Genomic DNA, 19,475 nt, shown 5'->3' on the forward strand with positions numbered 1-19,475 from the left:
CCCTTCTAGGTTCTTAATCTCAAACTACCAGAAACTCCTGGAAGGCATATTTGTCCCTGACAATGATGAGTAGCAGAGGTGAAATGGAAGGGGAAAATGAGAGTACTCCTTAAATACTATACATGCTATATTTCACTTCACCTGTTGCAGAAACTAGTACTCGAGAAACCAAGCACCATACTCGGAGAGTTGGAGAACTCAGGTTTATTACACCAGTGGGCCCAGAGGAGTTAACACTCCAAGCTCTGAGCCCCAAACAAAGGGATTATAGAGTTTTTATAAACAGACTGTAGTGGGCAACACTAGTTGTTAATAGGCTGGTTTAAACTAAGGGGTTTCACGCGCGTGGGAACAGTGGTCAAGATGGGGAGGGGGATGCCTGACCTTTACACAAACAGGCATGATTAAGCACGTTTGCATGGGCTGGGCGATTGCAAAGAGCAGGACAAGAGTGAGTGAGATAAACTGCAGTTCCTAGTATTCCAAGTCCCCACTTTCTGAGACTACTTGACCTATATGATCTAGATTTTGCAAGGGGCAAGATGAGTTACAGAGGAAGAAGGAGAAGGAGTTTATGTAAAATTTTAACTTTTTCTCTTCAAATCAAGTCACACTTGGGGGACATTTAATTTTTTTCAATTTTCATTACAATATTGTAAGTTAGTTTGACTTTTATTTTTTTGCTGATCTTTTCCATAAACCCATGTCTACTTCCCCAGGCCAAATTTTAGAACATCTATATAAAAGAGTGTGACTGTTTTTCTGATTGTGATGGATAGCATCTAGGCACAAGATGCCTAGTTTTGCCATCAATGTACTTTTCTGATATCTGTGAGGACTCATTTGATCATTGCTACTGTACTTTTCACTTTTCACTTTCATGCATTGGAGAAGGAAATGGCAACCCACTCCAGTGTTCTTGCCTGGAGAATCCCAGGGACGGGGGAGCCTGGTGGGCTGCCGTCTATGGGGTCGCGCAGAGCCGGACACGACTGAAGCGACTTAGCAGCAGCAACTGTACTTTTTAGGTTTATTTAGTTAGTTTATTGGCAAGTTAAACAACTCATTACAGAGGAAGTTGAAGTAATTTTAGCTGGGAGGTGTTGAAATGGTGGAAATTTTCAAGTTAGAACAAAATGAAAGAGAATGGGTTTGAGAGAAGAGAGAGGTATAAAGACAGTCACCGGCAACAAATTTCTCCCCAATTCACTTCGAAGACAAGCTTCCTCTTTAGAACAACATGATGCTCAAGGTATTGTTTCCTTTTATGGGGCTTATTTAAACTGGTTTTTCTAGCTTTCCTTTTCTTCTCAGCTTTCTCAGTTTCTCTCCTTTAAAGAGTTACCTGCTTCTACCTTAAAAATGTCATTTCAATATTTCTCATAGCCTCTGGATAGTCTAATTAAATGCATCTTATTTTTATCAATGTTTTGCCAAGAATAGATGTAATTCTCTGATTAAAAAAAATAGGAAGAAAATGAATCAGTTTAAGTTCATGGAATTTCAACCTTCTAGTTTAGCAAGTATCCACTACGACGTTGCCATACTGCTTTTCTAATTATCTGTCTACTGTTCTTAGTCCCCTGGAAAAGATAAGTATTTTTGTGGCAGGAACCATAACATCTTGGTTTGGTATTCTAGAGTGCTTAGCACAGGGCAGACACATAGCAAGAACTTGTGAAATATTTATTAAATAAGTGCATGAGTGTGTGCTAAGTCACTTCAGTCGTGTCCGACTCTTTGCAGCCTTATAGACTGTAGCCTACCAGGCTCCTCTGTCCATGGGACTTTTCATGCAAGAATACTGGAGTGGGGTTGCCATGCCCTCCTCCAGGGGATTTTCCCCATCCAGGGATTGAACTCGCGTTCTTTATTTTACCATAATTTATGCATTAGTCATAGTATCTTTACTAAGAACAGATGCAAATGCCAGGAGGAAAATCAAGACCAAAAAGATGTTTTAGAAATGGATGGCACAATGTGAAAGACAGCTGAGCAGTTGCCCATTTGTTTCCTAGTGTTCCCTTCCTCAGGGGCCACAAAGAGATCGTTTATTCTTTGGCACATGGGGTGGTGTTCAGGACTTGTCAGGGGGTCTGCTGGGGTCCCCTACTCTCTTTCTTTCTTAAGTTTTTTTATTTTTTATGTGGATCATTTTTAAAGCCTTTTTTGAATTTGCTACAATATTGGTTCTGTTTCATGTTTTGGTTTTCTGGCCCCAAGGTATATGGGATCTTAGCCCCTTGACCAGGGAACGAACCCATACCCCCTGCATTGGAAGGTGAAGTCTTAACCACTGGACCATCAGGGAACTCCCCGGGACCTACTCCACACCCAGGCATGCTCACTTGATGGGCCAGACATCCCTCCTCTCCTCCCCTCTTAGTCTCTTCCTGCCTCCATCAAAGCCCACCACATTCTGTGGCCATTACCTACTTGCTACTCTGTGTCCTCAACTCGACTGAGGACAGAAACTGGCCATCATACACTTCCACATCCCTCTGCCTCATACATGTGTTCACTACACGTCACTTTTTAGGATCTGAACTTCATTTGACCAACTGGGTTTCCTGTAGTGGAGCACGCTCCTTATGCAGAAGTACCTTGAGTTCTCATGTAGAAAGGAAGTGTGTGAATACAGAGTAACTGTAGCACTGCTCTAACACTCTTGCCTTTAAAGTCTGTCACAGAAGGCTTTGCCAAAGTGATCCACGGCTTGAAGGTGGGACACCTGACAGATCGTGTCATTCAGAGGAGCAAGAGGATGGTTCTGGATGCTCTGGGAGTGGGGCTCCTGGGAACCAGCACAGAAGTGTTCCACAAAGCCAGTGGATACAGTAAAGTAAGAAGCTCCATGTCTACTTTAGAACTGAAACCAGGTGTACACACACACTTGTTTGTGAGATGTATCCAGGGACATGCATTTGTGTTCTACTGCTCTACTCTACATTTTAGAGAGAGCGCCTGCTGAATATAGCATTGTGGTTTACAGTTTTATGCTTTTCTATGCTTTATTTGTTGTTGTTGTTCAGTCACTCAGTAGTGTCCAACTCTTTGCAACCCCATGGACTGCAGCACGCCAGACTTCTTTGGGCTTCACTGCCAGAGTTTGTTCAAATTCATGTCCATTGAGTCAATGATGCCATCCAACCATCTCATCCTCTGTGGCCCCCTTCTCCTCCTGCCCTCTATCTTTCCCAGCATCGGGGTCTTTTCCAATGAATCAGCTCTTCACATCAGATGGCCAAAGTACTGGAGCTTTAGTTTCAGCATCAGTCCTTCCAATGAACATTCAGGCTTGATTTCCTTTAGCATTGACTGGTTTTATGTCCTTGCTGTCCAAGGGACCCCCAAGAGTCTTCTCCAGCATGAGAATTTGAAGGCATCAATTCTTCGGTGTTCAGCCTTCTTTATGGTTCAACTCTCACATACGTACATCCACATCCTTAACTAAGTCACTGTCTTAAGGCCAGTCTTAATCCTAAGGCTAGCAATATCTCAAGTTGATTACTATTATAACTGAAAGCACAGTTTTACCTGAGAGTCCTAGTGGCCACAGCACCTGCCCTGGGCCATTTGTTCTTGCAAAGACTTGAAGATTTTCTGGAAAAACGCCTGGACCAGCCTGAAGGTGTTTACATGGGAGATGTGCACCCACCCACCAAAGAATATGCTTGATAGAGACGACCAGTCCACCTTTTCCTAGTGTTTCTCTTCAAGGAGTAAATAAGAGTAAATTCAGACTTCATTCCTTGGTGCACTTAGGGGTCACAGTCTGGGATTGAGTGACACCATCTCCTCTCCCTTCCACAGAGAAAGTTGTATTTTTCCTCTACAAGGAAGAGAGAAATCCAATGACTAGGGCTTCAATCTAGCACAAAGGGCTCAATAAGGAATAACAAAGTAGTGTCTCCAAAGATGAAGAACAACTCTTGAAATGGTGACTTGGCATGTAGGTTCATACCCTGTATCACTGATTGATATTCTTTCATTCCAGATCTATAATTCCAATGTATCCAGCACTGTTTGGGGCCAGCCAGAACTCAGGCTCCCACCAACCTATGCTGCTTTCGTTAACGGTGTGGCTGTAAGGAGATTTCCATGACTTTTCTACTGTTCAACAATCAGAATAATTTCAGAGCCAGAAGATATCTCAGAAACTTCCCAGTTTTCATATCCTCCTGATGAGATCATTGAAGTTCAGAGAGGTGAAGTGGCCTGCCCTCTCTCCCATGTTGTAATTTCAGGTCCATGTTTTTACAGTGAATTGATGTTTTTCAAATTGTGAAGGAGAGGAAATAAGATGGAAATATTTTGATAAAAATTCTCCTAAGTTATCTCAACTCTAAATTAAATATCCAGACTCAATTTCTTCTTAATTCCTTCTGTTGTGGCCAGTATCAGTTTCTATTCAGCAACCAGCCTTTCATTCAATCAACAGATATTTATCAAGATAGAAACAATGACCATCTGGTGTCTATTTTTTCTGAACCAAAAATCAGGACTTCTCATCTGAGAGACAATTTATATGCCTTTTCTGTGTGTCAGGAGCAGTCTACAAAATATAAATTGGATGTGAACCTGTTGGGATTTCCGAGATATTTTTATGGTTTATGGGAATGGTAGTTTAGAATATCGAAAGTCAAATCTGATGGTGCACCCACAAGTAAACATTCAGTAAGCCGTGGGGAAGGCACCAGCCACCATGAGACAAAAATCTATTTTAAATTGAACTTCTGGTTATTACTATTTTATGTAATAGAGATGAGGATGACTGGGATGAGGAGGAATAAAATCTTATAGCAGAAAATAATGATCTAAATATATAGCTTTATAGTTCATCTGGGTTCAAGAGTTCTTGCAACTTCTTTATAAATTTGAAATTATTTCATAATAAAAAGGGCTCAGAAAATATGGCCTGATATGGAATAAATGACATTAAACTCTTGATGTGTCTTGTTGAAAGGTCAAAGAGGGAGGGAGGAGAAGCTACCTAATTCTACAGCTTTGTTTATAAGGGAGGTATGGATCTTTCCAATGGTGGCCCCTGAGTAAGACCCAAGCTCCTTGCGGTTCACTAGATGCTGGAAGGTCCCACTTGATCTGGCCAGAGGACAGCATATCTAGTGCCCAACCACGTGATTAAGAATCACAGCCAGTTCATAGGTTTAATGTTCAGAGGATCAGATCTAAAAATGTCACATCAAACCAGGTTATTACTGAAATAAACCCTGACTGGTCCAAAAGCCATCACATGAAGGGAGACACATTTAGGTTCTGGTTGTCGTTTGTGTATCTATTCACACAGATCCACTCAATGGATTTTGATGACACGTGGTACCCTGCCACCCACCCTTCTGGAGCTGTCCTTCCTGTCCTCATGGCTCTATCCGAAGCCCTGCCACCAAGTCCAAAGTATTCTGGCCTTGACCTGCTGCTGGCTTTCAATGTTGGTATTGAAGTGCAAGGCCGATTACTGCATTTCTCCAAAGAAGCCTATGACATACCAAAGAGGTATGGAGAAAGTGTGCCCCATCCTGAGGCAGGCACATTCCCCTTCATCTGTTAGTCATTATCTCTGTGGAGCTTACTGATATAGAGGTTGGCTCAGTAGAAGCTGTTGTCATTAATGCTGGCAGATAAGTCCACTCAACTAGATATCAAACTGTTTATTCCATATAGAAAAGTGTGATCTCAGAAGTGCGAGTGAAAAGTCTCCTCTGAGTTTAGGGAGCCAATCGAGCAATGAGGACCATAAGCAGGTCTGGATCTTCTCCTCACCCCAAGGTGATCATGACATGCTGGCCTCCATGGGTACTCCAGATAGCCCTCAGCTCATCTCAAAGCAGAATCTACTTTGGTATTTCTAGGGTCCTTCAGATGAATAAGAACATACAGAATACCCTAAACCTGACTACTCAACCCACAGATCAAAAATGTTCAAACAGTGACTGTATCATATGGTTCAATCTAACATTTATTTTGCCATTTGTTCCAGCCTTCTGGGGGAGGAGTAAATAAGAATATTGAGTGAGCGCTCACAGTTTCTATTTACAGAGGCTTTCAGCAATCAACAACTTTTGCCTTTTGGGCAATAACTGTAACAGTGAAAGTGAAGTGAAAGTCGCTCAGTCGTGTTAGACTCTTTGCAACCCCATGGACTATACAGTCCATGGAATTCTCCAGGCCAGAATACTGGAGTGGGTAGCCTTTCCTTTCTCCAGGGGATCCCCCCAACCCAGGGATCAAACCCAAGTCTCCCGCATTACAGGCAGATTCTTTACCAGCTGAGCCACCAGGGAAGCCCAACTGTAAGAGTACCATTTATACATAATTTACTATGGGTCAGGCCCTGTTGTAATTATACGAATTTATTCAAAACTCACAAGGAAGTTACTATTATGATGATGATGATGATGATGATCACTTTATGTAAGAGAAGACAGGTACAGAGAAGTTGAATAACTTTTCCAAGATCACATAGCTAATAGGAGGAAGAGCTGAGATTTGAATGTAGGCATTAGGGGCTCCATTAGCTAAACTCCTGACCACTGTACTATACCGCCCCCTGGCAGCTGAAGTTTGTAAGTCTCCACCTCTGTGTTCTTTTACTTTTCAGATTCCATCCCCCCTCGGTGGTGGGAACCTTGGGGAGTGCTGCCGCCGCATCTAAGTTTTTGGGGCTCAGCGTGACAGAGTGCCAAGAGGCCCTGGCTATTGCTGTTTCTCATGCTGGGGCACCCATGGCAAATGCTGCCACTCAGACCAAGCCACTTCACGTGGGCAATGCTGCCAGGCATGGGCTAGAAGCTGCTTTCCTGGCAATGCTGGGTCTCCAGGGAAACAAACGGGTTTTGGACCTGGAGACAGGGTTTGGGGACTTCTATGCCAACTATTCTCCTAAAGTCTTTCCAGACCTGGATTCACACACTTGGCTTCTGGAGAAGCAGGATGTGGCCTTCAAGCGTTTCCCTGCCCATTTGGCCACCCACTGGGTGGCAGACACAGCTGCAACTGTGAGAAGGCACCTTGTAACAGACAAAGCCCCACTCCCCATTGACCGCATTGAGAGAATTGTGCTTCGAATTCCAGATGTCCAGTATGTGAACAGGCCCTTCCCCAACTCCGAGCACGAAGCCCGCCACTCCTTCCAGTATGTGGCCTGTGCCATGCTGCTCGACGGTGGCATCGCTGTCCCAGCCTTCCACAAACGCCAGATCAACAGGCCACAGGTGAGAGAGCTGCTTGGTAAGGTGGAGCTGGAGCACCCTCGAGACAACCTACCAAACTTCAACACACTGTACTGTGAGATGAGTGTTGCCCTCAAGGATGGAGCCGTCTTCACAGAGCGTTCAGATACCTTCTACGGACACTGGAGGAAGCCTCTGAGCCAGAAGGACCTACAGGAAAAGTTCAGAGCCAATTCCTGCAGGACGCTGTCCTGCCATGGTATAGAAAGGCTTATAGAGACAGTAGAAAACCTAGAAGACCTGGAAGACTGCTCTGTGCTAATCACACTTCTGAAAGAACCCCCTCCACCAAAGATAGCTTCAAAATCTATCTAGCATTTAACAATTCCATCATACAATCTCTCCTGTGGCTTGACAACATCCAAGAACAAGGGTCTGTCCTGGGAATAAGTGTAGCAGGCTTCAGAGCTTCAGAGCCCAAACAGAGAACTGGATATACATGGAAGCAGTCTTGTCCTGTAAATTTTGCAAGACAATTCCAGTTACCTATTTTGGCAAGCTAATAAAGGTGCAAGAAACACAGACAAATTTATTCTAAAAGCATTCATAAGGCTGAAATTCAAGTCACCTGTGCTTAGCTTGAACTCTTCAGAGGAGTTATTTATGAACCTTTATGAATCTCAAGGCATGAGAGGGATTTGAACTTCTACATAAAACTTGCTGACAGTGAAGATGGCTCTGGTCTGTTGTGCCACCAACAGACTTCTTAGACTATGGGTTATAAGAATCTCTTCACAATGGAGGGGATGCTATTGGGTTTAAAATAAGGGCTTCATTGTTTCAAATCCTGCCTCTGCCACTGACTAGATGTGACACTGGGCGTGGTTTGGGGTATCCCTCTAGTTATGCTTTATTTTTAAAAAAGTATAAAAAATAAAGCAGTTTGACTCTAGAAGCAGTATTCTTAATACAATCTATCACCTTTCATTATACAAAAATTTTTGAGACTAATATCATGGATGTAGAATCTGAGATGTAATAAAGTATGACAGCCAAAACATAGCATATATGTGGATAGTCAAATAATATTAAACTGTATAGAACAATTAAAATGTCTTGTGGGATTAAAATTGCCACATTAGTATTATATATACATAAGCAGGGAGTTATTAAAGTTCATGTATTCTAAATTCCTTGCATTGTCCAAGAAAAGGGCAAGCTATTAACTCTAGACTTTGACTTGCAAGTGTGTATGTTGACATTTCTAGGGTGACTATATTAAAAAAAAACAGTAGAATGTGTCACTTCCAGGTTAATAGAAGAAGAAATAAGGAATTAGGTAAAAATAATCCAAAGTAAAGTAAGAAAGGAAGGGGAAAAGAAATACAGAAAAGACAGAACAAACAGAAAGCACAATATAAACGGCAGGAAAAAAATCCAAATATATCTATAATTACAAAAAGAGTAAATGGACTAAATGCTCCAGTTAAAAAAAATGCAACAACCATGAACACATTCTTTTAAATGTTTGTTTTATTAACAACTACTTTATGTGTCACAATTCATCCATTTAACATTTTATGAGTTTTAGTAAATGCATAGAGTCGCGCAAATATCACTGCCATTCAGTTTTGGAAAACTACCACTTCCAAACACCCCTTAGGCCTGCTTGCAATCAATTCTTACTCCCATCTCCAGTCCTCAGCAGCCAATGATCTGCTTTCTATCTCTACGGTTTTGTCTTTTTCCAACATTTCATATAAATGGAACCATACAATATATAGTCTTATGTAGTCTTATATAGTCTTTCACTTAGCATAAGAGTTTTAAGATTTTTTCCACATATGTATAAGTACTTTATTCCCTTTCATTGTTGAGTAGCACCCCATCGTATGGATATACCACATATGTTTACCCATTCATTGGTTAAAGAGAAGTTAGATAGTTTCTGCTTTGGGGCTGTTATGAATAATGCTTCTATGAACATTCACAAACACGTCTTTTTGGGGACATATTTTTCCATTCCTCTTGGGTGGATTCCTAGGAGCAGGAGTGCTGGATCATTGGTAAGCACATATTTATCTTTATTAAAAACTGTTTTCCAAAGTAGCTTTATCACATTACATTTCTGTCAGCAACGTATGATGGTTTCTGTTTCTCCTTATTTTCACCAAACTTTGGAATTATCAGTCTTTCTCATTTTAGCCATTCTAGTGAGTATGTAATTATATCTCATTGTGGTTTTAATCTGCATTTTCCTGATGACTAATTCTTGCCCATTTTTGCCTATTATTTTAATTAGGTTGTCTTCTTATTGAGTTTTAAGACTTCATTTTCTATTCTGACCATAATTCTTTAATAAATACATGTTTTACAAATATTATCTACCAATCTGTGGCATGTCTTACTGTATTTTTAACAGTGACTTTTGAAGAGCAGAACTTTTAAGTTTTGATCAAGTATTTTTTTGCCATTTTTAAAAATAATTTTTGTTCTTACTTTTGGTATTACTAGAAGGCATTTTAAAAATCCAGTTATGTACTTTATTCAAGACACATAAAGATAAAGAAAAGCTGAAAGTAAAAAAAGATGAGGGAAATGTAGATAGAATATTAACAAAAGAAAGCTAGAATAAAAAATTTTAATATTAAAAAAGAATCAAGCAAAAAAAGCTTTACTAGAAAAAAGATACTAATGATAAATTGAAGCCATTATAAAACTAAAATAATTCTAAACTTATGCATCTAAATACTACTAAACTGCAAAGAGAAATAGATAAATCCAATATTATACTGAAAGAATTTTAACATTTCTCCCATGTGTGAAGTTTATATTTCAAAGAAACCAAAAATAAACAGACTATAAAAGATTTAAACACATTCAACACGTTTTATCTAATGGACATATACAGAGTTCTGCACTCAACAACTAGAGAGTTCACAATCTTATAAACACCTCACAGAGCATTTATAAAAATGGACCACATACTTGGGCATAAAGCAAGTCTCAACTTTTGAAAGCCCTGGATCATCCAGGTCATTTTCTCTAATCAAAATGCAATCAAGTTAAAAATCAATATAATAAATCAGGAGATTGATATTGACACATACACACTACGTATTCAACTCTTTGTGACCCCATGGACTGTAGTCCACCAGGCTCCTATGTCCATGGGATTTCCCAGGCAAGAATACTGGAGTGGGTTGCCATTTCCTTCTCCAAGGAACCTTCTGACCCAGGGATGGAACCAGTGCCTCCTACATTGCAGGCAGATCCTTATACTGTCTGAGCCATGGGGGAAGCCCATATATAAAACAGACAACTAATAAGGACCTAATATATAGTCCAGGGAACTCCACTCAATACTCTGTAAAGGCCTATATGGGAAAAGAAGCAAAAAAGAGTGGACATATGCATACGTAAAACTGATTCACTTTGCTGAAACTAATATAACATTGTAAATCAACTACATCCCAATAAAAAAAATTATTAAAATTTTTAAAAAACCTTTTTAAGTTGAAAAAAATCAATGTAAAAATACAATCAGAAAAGCCTGAAACATTTAGAAATAAACAATTCCTCTAAATCACTCAAATCATAAAAGTTATAGAGAAAATTATAAAATATTTAGAACTAACCAATAACAAAAATGCCACATATCAAAATTTATAGGATATAATAAAAACAGTACTTATAAATGTAGAATTTTCTTATCACTGGCTCTGTATTACATGGATTCAGCATTCAAAAAACTAAGATCATGCCCTTTGGTCCATCACTTCATGGCAAATAGGTGGGGAACAATAGCAACAGTGACAGACTTTATTTTCTTGGGCTCCAAAATCACTGCAGATGGTGACTGCAGCCATGAAATTAAAAGATGCTTGCTTCTTGGAAGAAAAGCTATGACCAACCTAGACAGCATATTAAAAAGCAGAGACATTACTTTACCGGCAAATGTCCATACAGTCAAAGCTATGGTTTTTCCAGTAGTCATGTATGGATGTGAGAGTTGGACCATAAAGAAAGCTGAGGGCCAAAGAATTAATGCTTTTGAACTGTGATGTTGGTGGAAATGCAAATTGATACAGTCATTATGGAGAACAGTATGGAAATTCCTTTAAAAACTGGGAATAAAACTACCATATGACCCAGCAATCCCACTACCGCGCATACACTGTGAGGAAACAATAATTGAAAAAGACACAAGTACTCCAATGTTCATTGCAGCACTATTTACAATAGCTAGGAGACTTCCCTTGTGGCTCAGCTAGTAAAGAATTTGCCTGCGATGCAGGAGACCTGGGAAAAAATAATTGAAAAAGACACAAGTACTCCAATGTCCATTGCAGCACTATTTACAATAGCTAGGAGACTTCCCTTGTGGCTCAGCTGGTAAAGAATCCGCCTGCGATGCGGGAGACCTGGGTTCGATCCCGGATTGGGAAGATCCCCTGGAGGAGAGAAAGGCTACCCACTACAGTATTCTGGCCTGGACAATTTCATGGACTGTATAGTCCATGGGGTCGCAAAGAGTTGGACATGACCGAGCGACCTTCACTTTCACTTCACTTTCACTTTTCAGGACATAGAAACAACCTAGATATTCATCAACAGATGAAGGGATAAGAAGTTGTGGTACATATGTATAATGGAATAGTATTCACCCACGAAAGGGAACACATTTGACTCAGTTCTAATGAGGTGGATGAACCCAGAGCCTATTATACAGAGTGAAAGTCAGAAAGAGAAAAATAAATATCGTATACTAATGCATATATATGGATTCTAGGGTAATGGTACTGATGAACGTATTTGCAGGGCAGGAATAGAGACGCAGACATAGAGAACAGACTTGTGGACACAGTGAGGGAAGGAGAGGCTGAGACGAATTGCAAGAGTAGCATTGAAACAGACATCACCATATGTAAAGCAGATAGCTAGTGAGAAATTGCTGTATAACACAGGGAGCTCAATCCAGCGCTCTGTGACAACCTCGAGGGGTGGGGTGGGTGGGTCAGAGGGAGGTTCAGGAGGGAGTGGATACTTGTATGCATGCGTGCTCAATTGTGTCTGACTGAGACCTCATGGACTGTAACCCGACAGGCTCCTCCGTCCATAGGATTTCCCAGGGAAGAACACTGGAGTGGGTTGCCATTTCCTCTTCCGGGGGATCTTCTGGACTCAGGGATCAAACCCATGTCTCCCCCATTGCAGGCAGATTCTTCACCACTGAGCCACCTGGGAAGCCCCAGGGAGACATGTATACTTATTGCTGATTCACATTATTGTACGTCAGAAAACAAGGCAATGTTGTAAAGCAATTATCTTCCAATTAAAAACAATTAAAAAAAAAAACCAAGACAATGTACCCCAAATGGAGTTGTTTATGCTAAGCCCATATCCACCAAATCGAGGTTTAACTGAATTACATTTTTGGCTCTTCCAGATATAGAATCTTGAACCAGTGAATCAGGAATCTCTGATCAGATTATCAGTTAGGTAATCTGCTTGATAGACCTCTGCCATCCTCTAAGCAAAGTAAACTTGCAATAACCAATTCGGGTTTTTTTTGCACCCAGTGTAACTTCCCTCTTCCCACTCCCTTCTGTCTAGAAAAGTCTTTCATTTTGCACAGCTCCTTATAACCCCTTTCTACCTATTAGATTGGGAGCAACATGATTCAAATCAATTTTTGCTTAACTAAACCCTTTTAAGGGCTTCCCTGATAGCTCAGTTGGTAAAGAATACGCCTGCAATGCAGGAGACCCTGGTTCAATTCCTGGGTCAGGAAGATCCACTGAGAAGAGATAGGCTATTCACTCCAGTATTTTGGGGCTTCCCTTGTGGCTCAGTTGGTAAAGAATCCGCCTGCAATGCAGGAGACCTGAATTTGATCCCTGGGTTGGGAAGATCCCCTGGAGAAGGGAAAGGCTACCCCTTCTAATATTCTGGCCGGAGGAATTCCACGGACTGTATATTCCATAGGATCACAAAGAGTCAGACATGACTGAGTGACTTTCACTTCACTAAACCCTTTTAAGAATTTTAATATGACTCAGTCAATCTTTTAACACCCCTGAAGGTTGCTTCAGACCAACAGCAGGAGTTGGTGAAGACAATCTCCCCTGAGCGGGACAATAGCACTCAAGGTGACCTTGATACTGGCTGTTATACCCACTGAGTTAGCTGAAGGCAGGAGAAAATATCAGGGAACATGGGTCTACAGAGAGAACTTAAGGGTCCTCTTCACTGACAGCCCTGTACACCTTCCACCCTCACCTTACCACATACCAAAAAAATAGAGGAGGGAGACTGGCTCCCCACATTCTTTTCTAGCTGATTCATTTTAAAAAGCTAGGGCATTTTAGAGACATAGTGCTAGTGGAGACTTTGGATGGACCGAGAGAGTTAAAGGTGAGCCCATGTCTCTTCCTTCCATGAGGCTGGGGAGCAGGGACAGCCCTGTGAGCTCTTCCATCTTGAGAAAGCCTAAGCCAGGGCTTGGGCAGCTCTGATCTGATGTCTAAGCACCATGGCAAATGCTTGTTTCCTCCCCCTTGTCTCCTTTAGCCCACTGTTAGTGTGACAGGCCAGACAGCCAGAGAGAAAACCCACCATGAGACTGGGACAAAGGCTCCAACTCACAGAGAGAGGTTTATATTCTAGCTCCTTCTCTGTATGTCTGCATCCTCAGCACAGGTCCATGATCTTGAACCAAGGTACCTCGGTCACCAGACACAGCTTTGCCAGCTCTGGGGAGCTCGAGGGCTGGTATATACTTGGGGATCCTGAAGATCATACATGGGTTTCCCAGGTGACTCAGATGGTAAAGAATCTGCCTGGAATGTGGGAGATCCTGGTTTGATCCCTGAGTAGGAAAGATCTCCTGGAGAAGGGACTGGCAACCCACTCCACTATTCTTGCCTGGAGAACTCCATGGACAGAGCAGCCTGCCGGGCTACAGTCCACAGGTTCACAAAGAGTCGGACACAACTGAGCGACTAACACTTTCACTTGAAGACCATGCACACGTTCAAGTGCGCACCAAAAGAACTCATGGGGCTCTGCATAAGGCTGTGCTCATGGCTAAGGTTTACTGTCATGAAAGGATACATGATAAGATCGACAAGAGAGAAAGACACAGGCAGAGTCTGGAGAATCCCCTGCAGAGGATTTCAAGTTTCCTTCTTTCCAGTGAGGAGCTGTGTGAATGTGCCTCTTTCTCCAGCAGAGAAGAGGTCAGTAAAGTGTGTTTCACAGGTCTTCCCTGGGAAGGGACTTACCACCCAAGGTTCTGATAAGCAGCTGGTCATGAAGGTATCCTCTGCCCAATAACAATCACAATTCCAAACTCCAAGAAGGAAAGCAGATGTTCGGCATAATCACATTGTTTGCACATTCTAGGCAAAGTGAATCATCTTTATCAGTTAGGGAGTGGGTCAAGTGCCAAGTTCCTAGACGCCAACCTGGAGGTTCAGAATCAAGCCTTTGGGCCAGTCCGATGCCCATCCTCATAAAACATGGCATGAAAACACTGCTTCCGACTTAAACAAATCAAAAATAAAAATGACCACGTGCTTGTCAAAAAACCATGGATAGCTGGATAATTCAATGACAGCTATTTCATCTTTTGAGTCAAGATCACATTGAAAGTGCCTATAATCAATCAATAAAGCGTGTGATGCAACATTTCTCCTTGAAGAAGTTCTTCTAAATACTAGAGAGGTATCACTGTTCAAACACATGATAAAACAGTCCCCTCATTTGTCCTATTCCATCACAGTTTTCATGCGAGGGGCCATGCCACCTAGGCACACATCTGAGCCATTTTGTTGGCTGGATCCTGAAGGATCCTCTCACATCCCAGCAGCTGTGTCTGCATCCAGGCTTCTGCTGGGTCTGCATCAGCAAACCTATCAGAAGAGGAGATCTAACCAACTGGGAGAAAATGTTTCTTAGGCACCTGACAGCATGGCTGTGAAGAGAGTTAAAATTATAGCTCGCACTGGCCTCTCAAACACAGCAATATTCAGAACAAAAGCTCACAGGCACTGTGCACATAAGGAATCCGTTCCAACGTGAGGCTTCAACCAACTAGCCAGTAAATAAGAGAAAGGAAGGCTTTATGTACTAGGACCAATAGGAAACAATTCAAGTAAGTGCAACTGGAGCCACGCAGCTGAATGATATCATACAAGAGAATTGCTATACTGAAATTTTCTTCTTATAGACTAAGCCAGAGTATTTTGTAAGAATACATCTTCTCCGTGATTCAACGCCACCTGGTCTTATCACTTTAAACTACAGTCCCTTGCCATGTCCACCTCCACATTAATGCCAATCACCAAATACCGCAGACCAGCAACGAAAGATAATTCATTAAGCTATCAGAAAAGCAGCTACATTTATATTCATCCGGAGGAAGGGAAATAGGAAAGTGCTTACCCGACAGGAAGCTCTTCATCCTTTTCTTCCCCTCCATCCCCAGTATTATCCTGACCCACTGTGACTTCACAAGCAGGACGGTTTCAGCTGCCAGCACAGGGCAATGCAGCACCAGCCTGTGGGCTTCTCAGCACAGTGGAAGGCGTGAAGTGTCCTTCACAGAAGTGTTGACAGTGCAGTTCTGGGCCACCCCAAAACTGCCTGCAAAGACAGGGGATCCGGGATTAGTTGAGGCAGCTGACAAAACAAACCTATGAACAATTAAATCTTAAGCAAAGAATTTAGGCATGTAAGAGCAATAACATGTGAATCAGATGGAAAAATACCATTCCTTTAGAGTCTTGTGGAGTTGATAAGACTTTAATTCATTAAAGTCAGGATAGCAATCTATATTTGTCAAAGTGACTCAGAGATGTTTTTGTAAAAATTGGTGCCAAATGCTAGAACACAGACCTAATCATTATGGCTTCAGAGACACACATAAAGGGTTTATATTAAGCTAATAATAATAAAGATAACAAATATTCTACATCAACAGTATGAGATTCTGTCACAGGCTAATTTTTGCTAAATATTTCAAGTTTGGTACAAAGTAGAAGTATACAGTTTTTGAGATAATTTTATTTCTCTTAAAGACAAAAATCTCTTTTTTATATGCTAGAATAAAAGTTTTTAATAGCAGTAATTTTTTATTGATTTTGAAAGTAATACTGTGTTAGATGTGAAGACACTAATTTTAGCATCTGATGGGCAATAATCTTTCTAAAGTTGTCTTAGGGCAAACCTATTCGTAATGGAAGAAAAGAGTAAATTCTCAAAACACCAGCAACTCAAATATAATCAATTTCCCTCACTCTCCGTGGTGTTTTGTAAGTAGATATTTAAATTTGTTTACATGATAAACTTTGTATATATAATATATAGCAAGTCTCCAAAGATGGTGTCCCAGTACCCATGCCTTCCAATACTCATGCCCTTTTATTCCTTGCCTTGAATCGGGTCTCACTGTTGATCCACAGAATGTAGCAGAAGTGATGCTAAGGAACTTCTTGGCTAAATCATAAGAGGGAAGCCTGGTTTTCTTGGAATCCTTGCTCTGAACAATGCTAGCTCTCATATGAACAACTAGAGCACCTGAGGTCTATGGGTTCTAAGGAAGCCCAAGACTCCCACCGGGAAGGGCCACGTGGCTGCACAGCCAGCCCTCAACTGTTCCAGCCAGTCTCAGCTCAGGCACCAGACTTGGGGGTGACAACTCCATTGCAGTGTTTCCCAGCCCAGGGAAACCTTCAGAGGTTTGCAGCCCCAGCCACTCTGACTGAACTGCATGAGAGACCTTAAGCAAATCCAGCTGAGCCCAGTCAACCTTCAGATATAGGAGAGATAATAGATTATTGTTTAAGCCACTAAGGTTTGGTGGTGCTTGTTACACAGCAATAGATATCCGGAATACTGTATATGTAAAGGAGCAGTAATCTACCTATTTAGATAGAGATGTATTGGGTTGACCAAAGAGTTTGTTTGCGTTTTCCTGTAACATCTTATGGAAAAACCAGAATGAGCTTTTTGGCCAACCCAATAGAAGTATCCACATATTAGGATTAGGAGCAACACACTCCTAATCTATTAATAAAACAAGTGTATTATTGTATTAATAAAACAAGTGAGAAAACAAGATTTCTCACTGTGGGACATTTCCAAATTGCCTCCCAATATATCAGAATATTGTGAACATTTAAAATAATCTTAAAACTGATTTTAGTTTGCAAAATAAATATACAATATATAGCTCCTTCTGAAGGGAACTAGATGAAAAGAAATCAAAAACATCTAAGACAGTTGTACTTGTAAATAAATATTTAAAAAGATAGAGTCACCTATGTGAAGGTGATTCCTGCACAGAAAAGGCCCAGAAACAGGCAGTCCTCTGCTGTGATTTCCTAAACCAGAATGAGGACTGTATTCTAAATGCCACCTGTCACCTAGGAGCCAAATCAGAACCTGCAGTGAAACATCTCTGGGTGACTCATATACTCTTTGAAGTTAGAGACACACTGGTCTAGGTTGAGGGTTCCCAAACTTGTCTGCATATGAAAATCATCTGGGAATCTTAATTCCAATATCCAGGCCATAAGGACATGGGCATCAGTGGTTTTAAAGCCCATCAGGGGATTCCAGGTACAATCTAGTAGAGCACTTGGTTCTCAAACTTGGTTGCACAGGAGAATCATCTGGGGAACATCAAAAAAACCACTAAATTCTGTTTCTACCCTCAGAGTCCAATGTAACTGATTTCAGGTGTGACCCGGGCATTGTGTGTGTGTGTGTGTGTGTGTGTGTGTGTGTGTGTGTGTGTGTGTGTGTGTGTGTTAGTTGCTCAGCTGTGTCCAACTCTTTGCGACCCCAAGGTCACCAGGCTCCTCTGTCCATGGAATTCTCCAGGCAAGAATACTGGAATGGGTAACCATTCCCTTCTCCAGGAGATCTTCCCGACCCAGGGATTGAACTGGGGTCTCCTGCAATGCAGGCAGATTCTTTACCATCTGAGCCACCAGTGAAGCTCAAGCTGGGCATTGGGAGGTTTTAAAAACTCTCCAAGTGTGTCTCATGTGCCACAGACTCAGAGCCTGGAACAGGGGTTCAAAATGGTAGCTGAGTCTGCACCACTGTTTCAAGAAGAGGGTTTGGAAGTCAGTGAGCATTAATTAAAATGAACAGTTGGCCTCACAGCTTTCAGCTCACTCACCAGGCACGCCGACAGCACCGAGCTCACTGAACTTCAGGTCTGCCAAGTCCAGTGCATCCTCATTGGCCCCCTTGGCACTTTCCTCCAGCACATTTCTCCTCTCTTCTGCTGGGCTCTCTTTCAAGTGATTAATGATGTGCATCTGCTCAGCATTAGGAGCAAATATCTTCACCTTCAAAAATAGAAATAAAAACAAGTGATGTCATTGCCTCTATGAAGACAAGCAAGTTAATCTCAGAGCGTAAATCAGAAAGGAAAGTCAGAAAACCACTAAATAATTTCATGTGCCTTCAGGACCAACACCAACTGAAAATATTACAGCTCAGCCGCAAGGAAGAAATTTCAGGGAGCTCCTAGAGGGAAAAAGACTAGAGCTATAAATTAGCTTCCATAAAGAAAACAGAACTGAAAGAGGTTGATTGCTGTATGTGTGAGTGTGTGTGTGGGGATTTAAAGCACATATATATACATACATATACATATATATATATGTATATGTATGTATGTATGTATTTAAGGGCTTCCCAGGTGGCACTAGTGGTAAGGAACCTGCTTGCTAATGCAGGAGACATAAGAGAAGTGGGTTTTATCCCTGAGTCGGGAAGATCCCCTGGAGGAGGGCATGGCAACCCCCTCCAGTATTCTTGCCTAAGGAATCCCATGGACAGAGAAGCCTAGTAGGCTATGGTCCATAGGGTCACAAAGAGTCAGACACAACATAAGTGACTTAGCATGCATGCATATATACATACGCTTTTTAAAGAGGTGGAAGAAAGGATCCAATTTTACAGATAGGAATGTATAGGGCTCCAAAACATGGGAGAATTGATGAAATCAGCCCTTGAAATCTTTCCAAAGCAGTGATTCTCAACTCTGGCTGCATATTAGAATCTCCTGGGGTGTTTGAGGCCCAGACAGACTATTTACATGGAAACCTTTGGGAGTCAAGCACTAGCCTGAGCACTGGTATGGCTTAAAACCTCCCCACGTGATCCCACCATTTGTCAGGTTGGCAATTGATGATCTAAAGCAATGAGATATAAAACTCACAACCTCAGACTTTAACCTCTGAGTTAAAGTCTCAGGGCTTT

General features: G+C 41.5%; 2 protein-coding genes across 2 annotated transcripts in view; one reads left to right on the forward strand and one right to left on the reverse strand.

Annotated features, from left to right (window-relative positions):
* The window catches only part of LOC145528649 (uncharacterized), a 199,145-nt gene that overhangs the window by 165,195 nt on the left and 14,475 nt on the right, over positions 1 to 19,475 (reverse strand). The window contains exons 4-5 of the mRNA XM_081547297.1: positions 18,385 to 18,556; positions 15,639 to 15,839 (exon numbers count right to left, since the gene is read on the reverse strand). Coding sequence (XP_081403423.1) covers positions 15,766 to 15,839; positions 18,385 to 18,556 — 246 coding nt within the window. The 3' untranslated portion in view covers positions 15,639 to 15,765. The remainder of the gene's footprint in view (positions 1 to 15,638; positions 15,840 to 18,384; positions 18,557 to 19,475) is intronic.
* On the forward strand, positions 1,155 to 8,558 carry ACOD1 (aconitate decarboxylase 1). Its single transcript, XM_081550004.1, has 5 exons — positions 1,155 to 1,252; positions 2,681 to 2,842; positions 3,998 to 4,087; positions 5,309 to 5,514; positions 6,620 to 8,558. Exons 1-5 carry the CDS (start codon positions 1,241 to 1,243, stop codon positions 7,563 to 7,565), a joined length of 1,416 nt encoding a protein of 471 aa, XP_081406130.1. The 5' UTR covers positions 1,155 to 1,240; the 3' UTR covers positions 7,566 to 8,558.

Source organism: Giraffa tippelskirchi, chromosome 12, assembly GCF_054371585.1.
Source record: "Giraffa tippelskirchi isolate mGirTip1 chromosome 12, T2T-mGirTip1v1.2.pri, whole genome shotgun sequence".
Classification (NCBI taxonomy): domain Eukaryota; kingdom Metazoa; phylum Chordata; class Mammalia; order Artiodactyla; family Giraffidae; genus Giraffa; species Giraffa tippelskirchi.

Bases quoted from the DNA above. Each gene is read 5' to 3' on its own strand.
- ACOD1 (XM_081550004.1), top strand. The intron at 2,843-3,997 runs GTAAGAAGCTCC...CTTTCATTCCAG, and splicing joins AAGCCAGTGGATACAGTAAA to ATCTATAATTCCAATGTATC. The intron at 4,088-5,308 runs GTAAGGAGATTT...CTATTCACACAG, and splicing joins CTTTCGTTAACGGTGTGGCT to ATCCACTCAATGGATTTTGA.